The 14,171-nt window shown below is 39.9% G+C and overlaps 1 protein-coding gene across 4 annotated transcripts in view; it reads right to left on the bottom strand.

Annotated features, from left to right (window-relative positions):
* The window catches only part of DCLK1 (doublecortin like kinase 1), a 289,474-nt gene that overhangs the window by 34,168 nt on the left and 241,135 nt on the right, over window positions 1–14,171 (bottom strand). For all 4 annotated transcript variants that reach the window (XM_018554346.1, XM_018554338.1, XM_018554354.1 and 1 more), the window contains 3 exons: window positions 3,760–3,893; window positions 1,476–1,553; window positions 514–610 (listed from right to left, as the gene is read on the bottom strand). In XM_018554346.1, the coding sequence (XP_018409848.1) occupies window positions 514–610; window positions 1,476–1,553; window positions 3,760–3,893 (309 nt within the window). The remainder of the gene's footprint in view (window positions 1–513; window positions 611–1,475; window positions 1,554–3,759; window positions 3,894–14,171) is intronic.

The following is a 14,171-nucleotide window of genomic DNA, read 5'->3' as shown; positions in this document are numbered from 1 at the left end:
GAGTGCTGTCCAATGCATGCAGGGCTTGGACAGCACTCTATATGATTGGCCTTACAGTCTATATGATTACAGAACTATTAATTACTCATAATCATAATGGCTTAACCATTAGGTAAAAGTACTGCAAGCATTATTGCAAGCCCTCCTTACCATCTTGTCTTGAATTGAATTGTAATGGTAATTTCTTCCTTATATTGTAAAGCGCTGCGCAAACTGTTGCCACTACATAATTTCTGTATTATAATAATAATAATAATAATAATAATAATTTTGTAAAGCAATAAAGCTTTATATTTGATACCACTACAGTATGAAGCCAGTAGAGTATAAGCTGTGGGCTCATTGATAGTTATAGGGGGTAAGGCACTGCTGGTTTTAAATACAAATTTATTTTTCTTAATCTGCTTTTGTAGAAAGCAATGATGTATATACACCTTCTACCTCCATTAGTACTGCCCTGTCCTGTTTGCAGAAACCACATTCTCATTTCAGTATTATTAGTTTTCCTGTTACCTTTGCAGAGTCAGACACATTATCCCAGTAAGGTGATGGAAAATCCACTTGCCCCATTAAGATTTGATCAAAGAGTACTTCCTGGTCATCTCCGCTTCTAAGTAACATGGGAAAGATAGAAAAGCATACATTTTGTGCTAGAGAGTAATAAACAAATAACATGAAAAGATTACCATGATCATTATATAAGTATATCACAAATCATTTACCATTCTACAATCATTCCAAGACAGATGTGTACTGTGTAATGTATGTAAATTGTATGTAAACATTTAAGGAATTTTAATTATGTTAAGGAACTAAGAAAATGGCACACATGTGATCAATATTTCCACATGCGATTAGTATTGCATAATGCTTATTCCATCTAGCCATTCAGAACTGCCAACTGAATGCTGCTTAAAATCATGCTTCCCAACTGTGCCTTAATTCCTGCATTAAATATATATTTATCTGCTGTAGACTATGGCATATAATTTTATGTTTTGACTGTCTATCAACAATATAACTGGAACCCTTAATTATTATTTTTGATTAACAGCTAAAAAAAAGGACAGAAACATGAAATCTCCCCGGCAGGCTCTGCTGTTCACTGTTGAGCAACAGTGTACCCGCAGTGTCTATCATCCTTATTCAATAGAAAATGTTTACATTTTTGTGCAGATTCTCAAGTGCAGTAACCAATAATAAGCAATTAGAATCCACTCTTTTGAACTCAAACCAGCACATTACAGGGTTTTATTGGCTGCTGTGGATTGCAACACTTAAGAATTCAAGAACTGAATAAACAACGCGATTTTTTAGAAAATAATTATCAATCTCTGTTCTCATATTACATGTATGACTTTTATTTGGACCAATTATTCCCTTTTGCTATACTTTAAAAATTCAGTAACATTATAAGAGAAGGCAATACTGTCTTATATACCTTGTTAATTAATGCAAGTAAACGTTATACATACCCACGGAATGGAGGAAAGCCACACAGTAGAATGTAAGTTATTACACCAGCTGCCCAAATATCCACCTTTAATCCATACCTGAGGAAACACACAAATGTCAGTAACTAACCAGGACTCATGACAATAAGACAGACTTGATGCAAGCACTAATACCTCAGACTAGGCCTTCCTTTTTTACATCTGTGTTTCTTAACCTTTACAGTGGTCATATTTCCTCATTGCCAATAACCTTTGCAGTGTCTCAGTACTACCTATGATAATGAAAGTCACACTGCTATCATCCAGTAATAATTTGGTGCTTTCTTATATGTTTGATGAAGCAGTTACATTCAAACACTTCAGGTTCCTGGTTTAAACCACCATTCTTCTTCATTTGTCATTGGAAGCTACCACTAGAGTGTATATACTGCCCAACAAGGTGGGTCTATTTGTTAGCACAGTCCAAGCCTAAGGGTAACCTACATTATGGTCATGAACATCTGATATCTATCTCAAACTGCAGAGCAACCTTTCTCAACCAGGGTTCCATGGAACCAAAGGGTTCCTTCAGAGGTTGGTAGGGGTTCCTTGAGCAATCAGCAATTTCTGACTTTCAGATATGTAAACACTGACACCAGTATTTTCCAACTACCTGTAACGAGGGCATTCCTCCCACTGACCAGCAACATAAGCGGTACTCATAAAATTGTGCAGAAATGCAATATCCATTTGATGCAAACAAAACCCCATCGACACAGGCCCTACTAAGGTCCTTTTCACATTGATCACCAGCTTAAAGGGGCCCTGCTTCACTGCTCAAATGACCCCCAATGTAAGGGAAAATGTAATTGACCACTAAATTAAACGGGAACTTTCTCACTGACCATCAATATAAGGGAGCACTTTTCGATTGACCACCATCACTATGTATGCCACACTTATTATACTTATATTTATTCCTATATCTCAACTTATTGATCACGCTAATGTGCAGTTAACTGTAGATACAGTAATTATTAACAAGGGTTCCTTGAGACCTGAAGGTTTTTTCACGCATCTCTTCCTGAAAAATAGATTGAGAAAGGTTGCTCTAGAAGCTAGCACTTTATGTGCCTATCCAGCTCTTGTCTGCCACCTACTGACCATTAAACTAAACTGACAGTCAGCCATGAGCCTTGTTTATCAATTAACCAAAAGAAAAGCAATATTTTCTGGATCAGTTTCAAGTTTGAAGCAGAAAAGTAAAGATTGGTTGCTAAAGACCACATAGTTTTTCTTTCGGTGAGGTTAATAAATGAAACCACTATGGTAACACAAAGATGGCTGTAAAAATGCATACCTAAAACTTGACAAATATCTCTTCCAAATAAATATAAACCTAAAGAGACATGCAGTGCTTACAGGACTATGACAGAATGGCACTGGCACGTGTACATAAACTATAACTACAATTGTATGTGAATATCAATGCTTAAGAGGATACAATGATAAAACATATAATCCAGAGCCGTCCCCAACAGTACTTTTTCTCTGTCACTTGATGTCCTCATTCTTCTGGGTTGAGTGATGGCCAGCATTATTCAATCCATTTCTTGTAGGCCCAGGCTGTTATGTGCCTACCTCCTGAGGAGATGTCACTACACAGAAGTCTTACAATACTCCTTGACAGGTATCATTACATGGGTACCATTTAGTCAGATTTTTTTTTAGAGTTAGGCTAAACTGACTGCTGTCGTTAAAGGTGTCCAAAATTATGTGCTAATGTAGCAAACCATAGCCACCAGTCAAATTCCAGTTTTCTGGAGATTGATCAGAAAGAAATGAATTCTGGTTGGTTGCTATGGCCAACTGCACTTTGCACATTGCTCTTTGTCCTACTGATTAAGCTGACCAGAGTTTTGTGTGGCCTTTACCCGGACCAACACTGATAGAATTTGTGAAAGACTGAACATGTGTTGTGTCTTTCCCAGCTTTGCTAACAATGAACTGAATATGGCTCAGTCCTTTCCTTCCCAGCATTGCTAACAACATACTGAATACACTTCATCCCTTATACATAGTTACTGTGGCAAATTCTACACATTCAGAAAGCAATTATGAATATATTACAGTGAATAGTGTACGGTAAATTCTTGTGAAGATTGCTTCGAGCTTTAACATTTCAAAGTATAATTGCAACTATTTCATAGCTGTTTAGTGAAGAATATACTTATGTAGCTCAGCCACGGAGAAGAAAATTCATGCAGAATAGGCGGGAGAAAATTTAGATAACTGGATTTTTTTGAACCAGTTAATAATACTTTACCCAGTCTCTGCAATTATTTCTGGAGCTACATATGTTGGGGTTCCACACACAGTGTATAGAGGTCCATCCACCACAGTGGCCAATCCAAAGTCGCCAAGCTTTAGTGATTTGCTTCCATCTTGGTGTTCGTATACCTAGACAAAATAAATAAATGCTTAGCAAGCAAATATATGTATGCGTAGGTTAATTTAAAGAGCTTGTTAGTACAGTAAATGTCATGCAGCCTGGACATTGTTTGAACAATATGTTTTACTCATTTTTTTGCATCTCTTTCTTTTTGTAACTATTGCTCATGCTCAGCTTTTTACACTTTGTTTTTCTAGACAAGATTTATAATGAATGTTATCTTTTTGTGTTAATAATAGTACATGCATCGCAGTAGGTGGGGCAGAGAACCACAAAATAATGTAATTATAAAGAGTTTAGCTTCAGTAAGATGGATCCTGATGTGTTAAAGATAACCCTGACTTCATTGCTTATTTGTTTTTTTCCAGCATTGACATATTAATGTTAGTTTTTTAAAGTACACAGATCAGTTTGAAATAATCTCTGCCCCAAACTACACACAAGCCAATAAGAACAAATCAAACCTATCTATCAGTGGGTTTTTGGATTGTGGGTAGAAGTTGGGGCACCTGGAGGAAATCCATACAAACTTGGAAATAACATACAGATAGTGTCACAGATCGGATTTAAACTAAGGAGCGTGAGCTTCAAGGTAAAAATGCTAACCATTTAGTTATGAGCATAAGTTGCCCCAGTCAGCCTTTCAGCATTTGGTGAGACTTCACTCATAACAAGAGCTTACTATAAGCCCCTGTGCGCACAGCAATATTGTCAAGAGATCCTCACATGGCAGGACTACTCTTCAACCAATAAGAGGTAAGATTTAGCAGTCATAGCCCAAATACGTGTGCAAACAGAATGACCTTAGAAGTTTAAAACTAATATTTCGGCTATGGCTGGAGTCTGACTTCCTAGTTCTGCTCCAGTGGCCACAAAGTCACCATGAGAAGAGACCTTGATATTGGAGTCCTACAGTTATATAAGAAGCTAGCGAATGCTTCAAACCACCATCATCAACACAAAAAAAGGTTTTGGATGGAAAAAGCGATTTTTACATTTTCAAAATTGGTAGGTACATCCCTAACGTATGTACAAAGGGTACACATGGACTATTTAGCCCCTGGGCATCTGATACACCAATGGGAGTTTTGCTAATGCATACAGCTATGGAATATGCATTTAATCAATCAAATAATGTGCACAGAGACAGAATGTTCCTCTTTCTCAATCTTTTAAAGAAAACATTCTACAACCACCAGAGATAATCTATTGATAATTACTGAACCATAAATCAAAGCATTTTTTGCTTTAAAGGCAGCAAATGCATGATATATGTTCCAGCTCATCCAGATAAAAAGCTCAGGGAATCGCCAAACCAGAGAATTCACGCTTGGTTTGACTTCCTGCTGGACGGACCTGTAACACTTCTCAGTAGTCATTCCCAATTAATTGGGATACTTTTTGCATTATATCATGAGAACATAATAATTTAATCAGGAGAACAATTTTGCTGCCTTATTCCAGCTCTGGTGCTGTAAGAGTTTCAAGTATAATAGCTGCCTCATTATCTCTGCTATTTATGACAATTTAGCCCAGAGAAACATATGTTAAACACATTGCAAGCTAGCGAAAAGAAAAACAACACAGTTCTGCCTAGTCCTGCCAGCTACTTGACAATCAGCATAATATGTCATCATTTGCTTTGGAAGGAACAGCAGAAAATGCCAGGTTACCATTTTTGCCTCTTCCTGGCAGGGAAATGCTGACAATGGAAACAATTACAGAGTGTAACCTCCACTTGCCCCACAGGAAAATATATTTTTTATTTATATGGTGAATACTAAAAAAGAGATCTTAATTCTTTTTTTCATGCTCATGGTATTAAAGGGGAAGATGGTGTATTTTCAGGTCATTATTACTGCAGTAACTACAGTATAGTGTTTGTTAAATTTTTTACTTGGAATAGGTACATGCTTTATTTATATGAGCAGCTCTCACTGCAATATTCACCTTCATTCCAGCATTGTCCCCCGCAGACTCACTCCGTCGCCGCTCCTCTTCCGGGATAAATGACGCCCAGCACGGCTCAACCCACTTCCTGTTCGCCCAGGGCTTCAAGGACATGACCACCAAGGGCACATCGTCCATTCGCCTGGGCAAACACAAGAATGCTGCAAAAATAAAACCTGATAGAGTTTTAACCCTTCCCTACTCTATCCAAAACTAAAAGAAAATCTTTGCCTGTTGATGGACTTTAATACTCAGGAGCTTATTCACAGAAGCAGGGGATTTGGATGGTACAGGTAATTATTATTATTATTATACAGAATGTATATAGTGCCAACAGTTTGTGCAGCACATTAAAAAACTGAGGGAGGCAATACAGTTTCAGTACAGGAGGTAGGAGGGCACTGCCCATGAGAGCCCCCTCGTAGGAGGGGCAAGTGATGCAAAAGGTATGAACTGTTTGGGATAATTTAATGGAAGAACTGAAAGGACAGTTATATTGAGATGGAATAGGCCTCCCTGAAGTTGGGGCCTCCCTGAAATGAGTTTTCAAGTATCACCTGAATGAGGACAGAGTAGGAGATGAGTGGAAAAGTCAGGGGTAGAGCGTTCCAGAGGATGGGAGACACTCTGGAAAAATCCTGGAGGTGAGCATGTGAGGTGAGCATACTAAATTTGTTCTTTCCCATACCATAACCTTTCAAACTATGACATGTTAAGCTATGCCTTGATCCGTTCAAACCCCTACAACCATTTATATTTGAGAAAAGCCTACCCTTGTCATTCGAAAATCTATGAAAATCATGTTGGAATCTCTTTGCCTGCATACTATGCTTGGCCTTATATGATTTCTACCATTTGGTACCATGTTCCTGTTCTGCTATAAGGTAGAGGTCATGGTATAGTCTAATAAGCCTTCTGTCACAAAGAAACACTCCACTAGGTGCCTGTTTTAGTCAGTTGTTAGGTCACAGTTGCAATCACGTTTCAAGGCAGTTATTGTTGGAACCACCATAAAATATTTATTTATTCAGGCAGCCTGATTTACAGTTTTCATTAATTCCTGAATGCATATGTTTTTTTTAAAGGTTCAGTCCACCCAAGCCTGATAAGTTAGGATAAGATAAGATAAGTTATAGATGGTGCCTAATGGACTGAGTCAGCCCCTGGCTTCTAATGTGTCTTGGATGCTGCAACAGTGAGCTCTTCCTGTCATAATTTCTGTCTAACTTAGAGCTTTGGGAGTTTCCACCTACCTTAGTGTGCCCTAGCTCATCATGCCCTTAGTGTGCCCTAGCTCATTCTTCATAACATACAATACATTGAAACTCCAACAAGGAGAGCAGAAACCTCATAACGGCCATAGCAGGTGTGCAGAGCCAGAAGCTCAAGCATAGATATCTCACCAATGGAGTTCCCATGAGATCCCAGAAATTGTCAGGTGGTTTAGCTTTTCAGCATTTACCAAATCAGAAATATCAGTTTTGAGTTTACTGACCCTTTAATTAATTTCTGCTGAGATTTAAAGCTTTACAAGGAGTAAATTAAAATATCACTGCAAGTCTCATAGTATACATGATTTACCTTAGGGCCATGTCACACTAGCAATCATATCACTACTGAGGAGAGGACTCGCCAGCAATAGAGGAAGAGAACTGGGACCAATGTAGGCTCTTGAAGTACCCTGGAACTAAGAGGACTTCAGGAGTATGGTCGGTGTCTTTTCCTGTGTGAGGATCTGTACCCATCCTGTTTGTCTGCTACATCAGTTGCCATTCGCTGTCTCCCAAGTGGATCTACCCTGATATACCTACAAGGTATGGTGAGTCTGGAGCTCTTGTCAGTTACCCCTGGAAACCTAGAATTCCTATAACCTCTCCCCCCAGTGAAGATGTTCAATAAACCGTTACTTTGCATTTTACTATTGGAGTGGACGTCAGTTTGTGGGCACTAGAAAAAGGGTGGTTAGTGCTAATGGACGTGCAGCTAAAAAACATACCCTAGACAAACTAGAGATGAACCGGGCATTCAGCGGCTCCTTCGGGGGTGAGTGCTACATAGTCAACAGCACATTTTTCTAAACAAATTAAGTATGTCATGTAATTTCGGTGAAGTAGTCAATGAATTTCATGACACATGTACAGCAGAGAAAAATGATTAAGTAGGATTTTTAAAAATGTTTTTATAATAACATGCTGGACTTGGTTTTCTTCCCCATAGCCAAGGCTCGGTTTTATTGCTCCCATAACCACAAATCTATGTGGACATACTGTACATTTTGGGGCTCCTATATAATAAATGTGTAATTACATGTACTGAAATATTAGTTCCTGATTGTTGCTTATAAATAAGGTGACTGGATGTACAGGTAGTCACAGACATTATAAACATGCAATTGCAAACACTTAAGACCCAAAGAGAAGACAGATCATTCATGTGATTGCCAGGAGTCGACATCGACTTGACAGGACTTAATAATAGCAACTGTTTCTTACTGTAGTTTCCGTGCAGGTGTGGGAATGAATTAAAAGTTATACGATAATCTAACAGAAGGTTGCCATGCCCTATAATTTCCTTGTCCTAGGTGTAATCATGTAATGACTTGTCACAAATCTGGTCCACTTATAGCAACCAATACCATACTAGCCATTTATTGTATCCATTGCAAAATGAAACACCTGATTGGTAAACTGCAACTCCAATTTTTCTTCCTGCGTCTCTTTAAAACGGTAACACCAAAGTTTCACCTAAAATGGGGAAATTAATAACTGTTCCTGAACAGGGTGAGAAATATTTGGAATTTTTTTGTGTTCGCTACTCCCATTCTTGTTCTGACGTCTTGGAGAGCAAATTGGTTCACTAGTCACTGATGCAATCCTTGGCATGCGTACGATTCTTTAATGAACACATACAACTGGATCTCCTCATCTGCACTAGATTTTCTTGTAGTTAGAGCCACACTTGTCTGTGTCACTGCCAGCAAAAGGATGTCTAAGCGTATGACACCTAAGAAATGGATTTGTACATTTTTTGGGAAAACCACATCTAGTTAAACACATCTGTCTGAAAAATACATGTAGCACTGGCTATAAAATTCTCTTTGAAAATCTTTAATGAAAACAGTGATATGTTAGTGAGCATGTTATGCGCTGACACAGCAGGAAGACATGCTGCTCTTTGCAAGAGAATTATAATAAATTCTTACATCCACAATCACTAGCTTTCCAGATTGCTCTTTTACCAATGAAATTTGGTTTAAGATCTAATAACCATAATATACTTATCCGAGTTGGGGGGGATGGGGGGGGTCCTTCAATATAAACTAAAACAGACCAACTGCATTGGACCCTTTCAAATAATAGCAAAGAGGGGTCACTATATCCTGCTGCCACCTTGTAAGCAATAGTGGGACCATCTTCTCACCTCAGCAGTGGGTTACGACTAGCCATAAACAGTCCTGTTTTTGCAAGTTAAGCTCACATGACAAACAGAGAGTGCTCTACCTCTTCCTCCAATACAGTTCTACAGAACACCGGTGCACAATCAAGGCTTCCATCGGCCGTTCATCATAAACGCACGGTTCTGGATCCTGGGAAAACCTTTTTTCATTTATTTAAGACATATGACCAGACATAGCAGTCCCGTCTGTGTTTGCCTGTGATGTGGCCAATACAAGCTTCACATATCCTCCAAGTGGTAACTACTAAATGATGATCCCTTCACAGCATGTGCCTGACATATTCCAGCATGAGATTTCAGGCAGATCCTCCACCATTGTCTTGCTTACTTAGAGGCCTCTCAATCTGTGGCAGCTCTTAGTCCATACAGATATAATGGAGCAATTACAGTGATACTGTACCTGAACGGTATAAGCTACTATACCAGTTTTCACATGTTCTTGTAGTGTGCAGAAAGTAGGGCTCTCTCCAAATGGCATCATGTAAAAGTCTCAAGTAGGTCCCATTAAAAAAATACATCTTGTTCCCACAGAATAAGTCATATACCGAGCCAAGAGCTGACCTTTTTCTTTTAGGCTCCACCTATTACTAAAATATCACCAATGGGAGGACTGACTCATCCCCTGAAGATGGCATGTTTTGATTTTGCAAAACTTAAAGGACTGAATTGAGTAAATAATATTGTTTGCTCCTAAACCATTAAACCAAACGACAGGCCTCAAACATTATCTCTAGCAATGTGCACACAATAACACCGTCAATCTCATTTCAGTTTATACGCTAATAAAACAAGAGCTAGATTAGTTTAAGTTACTTGTTATAGAGGGTTCTCTGTTAATTGCACAACAGTAATGAAACAGAACTTGTAATTGTTGTGCACCATATGTAAGCTACAGAGATGGAGAATGGCTTGCAAGGGCTTTGTAGACTGGCTTGCATATGGCATGACACAAGGAACCTGTTGTTGGAGGCCTATTATACGACTATAAAGAGAGCCTGCTATTAAACCAAATATATGTGCTGTAGCAGTGAGACTTCAAGACAAGCCAATTAAAATGTGCTGCTTATTCTCTGCAAAACTCAACCAAGATCAACAATTAATGTTATATACACACAGATTTCCTGTTGAAACCACACAAGAAGACTGTCAAGCCTCATTACATTTTGGATGAGATTGGAATTATTTCCACCAATTGGAATTGTACATTAGATGCAGCAGAGTTTATGAAAAAAAAAAGAAAAAAGGCGTGGATGGTAAAGTTTTACCTTTTTTTTAACTTTTCTTTAGTAAATACTTTATTGATGGTAAAAATATACACTTATAGGGCCCATTCACATCTACAAACTATACTTAACACACTGTGGTGCCGGATTTACTCTCTCTGCTGCCCCAAGGCCAGGTTCCGCAATGCACCCCCCTGGCCGCTAACCCCACCCCCAATGGAGAATGGCAGACCTGCAGGCTACATACAAGTGATCGCGGTGACATCTTCATATTTAACCTCTATTCTTCCTTTTGTGAAACCCTATGTGTGAACCCTTTGTTTAAAGAGCTGTACTCCCTCTTCTATAATTACTCAAGCTTTGTAAATGGGTGCCAAATGCACTGATGTCTTTCACTTGTATAGCAGAAATTAAAGGCTATGACTATATTTTTTGGTGATTTTGCTGGTAATTATGGAATGATCAGTAACCACCATTTCTGAGCAAAGAATTTACTGTTCCCGCTGTCATACACTCCACAATTCTCTTTTGCAAAAACGTCTTCCGGCTGCTTCTACTGCACATACTGCCTATTGTCATACCCTCCATCCTTCTCTTCTGCATATATTACCTACTATCATGCCCTCCACAACCCACGCCTGTACATACTGCCCATTGACATACCCTCTGCATTTCTCTCCTGCACACACTGCCAACTTTCATACCCTATGTACACCTGTCCAATGCATATTTTTCCTGCACTCTTCTCCTGCTCATAATTCCCCCATAATACCATCTTCACTCCTGTCCTTCACATACTGCTGCCATATACTGTGCACTCTCCTGCATATATTGCCCCCTGGCATACCCTCTACACTGCTCTCCTGCACATATTGCCTCCAGTCATACAATCCGCAGTTCTCTTCTATACATACCCTCTGTACATGCCTCTGTCATACCCTCTGTAATAGTGTACAGATTGGGCTTTCTTTTCTTCTCCTATGACTGGGTGACCAAGAAATGTCTAATGGGGGAATGAGCCAGTAAAGCATAATAAGCAGATATTAAGCTCAGTTAGGCTCAACTCACTAAGCTTTAATGATTGTTTTTTGCCAAAATATCATTCATTTTTACCAATGAGAGCTGAAATTAACTTTTGTATATCACAGTAACATAGTGTGTGCCAATGCATTCAATATACAAGTACAGATTTTCTAGAAGACACAGTAAAATGACTGTATCATTATTTCTGTACTATTACTTAAAGCTAAAATCCAGGCCAATATAAAAGTAATAAATGAATGCATCTCTATGTTTAATAATTTGAGGGCTCATGTGCTATAAGGGAACATGCTGATAGGAGTAGAGGGCGCAGTCAGCCAATCCTTCTTTCACCATCCAGTCGTAAGCTGTGGGAGGGAGAAGTCCCATAAGTCTTACTTGGCTGCAGCAGCTGCAAGACTCCCAGGATTGGATGGACAGAAAGTTTAAAAATAGATTTTTACATTATTTTTTATGGAATACGAAATTGGTTAAAATGTTGGTCTTGTTCTACCTAGAGTTCTTATTTAAAGTTACTTTTTGTATAGATATATGGTCCTTTAAGTGGACAGTTGTGCAGCTTTATGAGCCTGCTGAGAATTCCATTTTGGGAACAATTTGAATCTATTGCTGATTCTTCTAGGCATTCTTCTATGTGAAAACATGCTGCAGGCTAAATCTGTCAAAGTCTAACTCTGAGGAAAGGTTGCTTCAGAACTAATGGATCAGCCAAGGTCCTCAGTGAGTGCTGTTCCTATTGTGTCTCACACTATTAATGACTGCTGACATGACTGCTACAGCTTTGCCATGAAAACCTCCAATCTATTATTAAATATATATTTCAATGAGAAGAATGTGATAAATCTTAGCTCCCAATGAGAGCACTATTAGTACATGAAATGTTCAGCTGGCATTAGCGAACGCTGGCATAGGTTTAAGGGGCATTGTCCAAGTCTGCACCATGTCCAACTTTCTGTCTTCCTAGGCAGCCATTGTGCTGTGTGCCAGCTTGACGTTCACAGAAATACCATTTGTGCGTGAGCCAGCTTCCCTGCGCTGTTTTATTGGTAAGTTGATAAACTTTCCTTCTACTGACTTTTTTAAAGGTACCTTCCACTCAAAGATGAAAATCTGAACAACTGAAAAATGTGAGGGCCAATGCTCCAAAAGAAATGAGGTGCATCGGCCCACAGCAGCAGATTAGAGAGGTCCGAATAATAAAATACTATCTCTGATTAGTTTCTATGAGCTGTTGCATTTTACAGAATGTTTCCTAATGGCTCACATAAGGGAAATCCCCAAAACTGCAAAAACATGGTTATACACACTCGGAATTGCTATAACTTTATAAAGGATGCTGCCTTTTACCTCTAACTGTAGGTAAAGGCACAAGAAAATAAAGGGGTCTATTCACTATGCTGCCGAGGGCAGCCGAGTGAATGACCGATCAGAAGTGAAGTGAGCCGAACACTGTTCGGCTATTCACTTCAGGCTGGTACGGCTGATTTCAGCCATACATCGGCTGAAATCCGCTGTACATCGGCCTGCTTCATGTGGCTTCGGGTCGGCCGAACATGCTCAGCATGAAGTGCAGAAGGAGTTCGACTCAGCCGATCCAACATCTGGATCGGCTGAGCCGAACCTCCGGCAGGCTTCTCACTGCTGTTCGGGCTATTCTTAAAGATGCCGGACAGCAGTGAGTGAACAGCCGAACGCCGCCGAGCGTCATTTGGCTCGGCTGTTCTGCTCGGTCCCTCAGAGGGACCGAGCAGAACAGAAAAAGAGTTAAAAAAGGTAAAAAAGGTAAAAAAAGTAAATAGAAAACGATTGTGCGGAGCTAGCTAGCTAGTTTCCTCTGCTGCTGTAAAAAAAAAAAAGTTAAAAAAAGAAAAAAATCTCCCGGGCGCTCTGGGAGCCTCCTGCTCCCGGCCGCCCAGGAGAGAAACAATGCCGTGTCTTTTTTTTCTTTAGCATTGTACCCGCCCTAGAAGCAGGCTGTCGGCCGGCCAATGGCCGGCCGCTCGGCCAGCTTCGGCTTTCTGCACGGCTCAGCCGAGCCGATGCATATGTGATCGGCTCGACTGAGCCGCTCGGCCATGATCGGGAGCTGTAGGGGCTATTGTGAATAGCCCGTGCAGCACCCCCTCTGTTCTACTGAACCGAAGGGGTCCTGGGGCCGAAGCTAGCCGAAGGATCGGCTGAAGCTACAGCCAGATCCCTCGGCAGCTTCGTGAATAGACCCCCAAGTGTTTGAAATACTTACTTGCAGCGTTTTTCCATTCCATAAGCAATTTTTATTTATTTACTTGCAATGTGCCTCTGAACTTGCTAAGGAATTAACACTCCAAAGCACAGCCCCCCCTTTCCTTGCATGACATAGCCCTCTGCTCTTCTGGGGGTGTCTAATTACTGTCTATGCTGGCCAAGCTCCATAACCCCTCCCCTCACCTCCCTACGTAATCTTTATTGCAGCTGCTGGGAGAGGAGAATAAGGGAATACTGTAAGTGTCAACTTAGTGGTAGCTTTGAGCCTGTTGGGGCTGCTGACATCACATCCAAGATATTGGCACATGTCTACACAAGGGAGGCTTTTTCAGATAAATAACATGCATAAAATATGTTAAACACTATATACGG

Source organism: Nanorana parkeri, unplaced genomic scaffold (assembly GCF_000935625.1).
Source record: "Nanorana parkeri isolate BGI_ZX_2015 unplaced genomic scaffold, ASM93562v1 scaffold8, whole genome shotgun sequence".
In the NCBI taxonomy this organism is placed as follows: Eukaryota; Metazoa; Chordata; class Amphibia; order Anura; family Dicroglossidae; genus Nanorana; species Nanorana parkeri.
The sequence above is the reverse complement of the archived record's forward strand: the minus strand, read 5'-3'. Positions and strand labels throughout refer to the sequence as shown.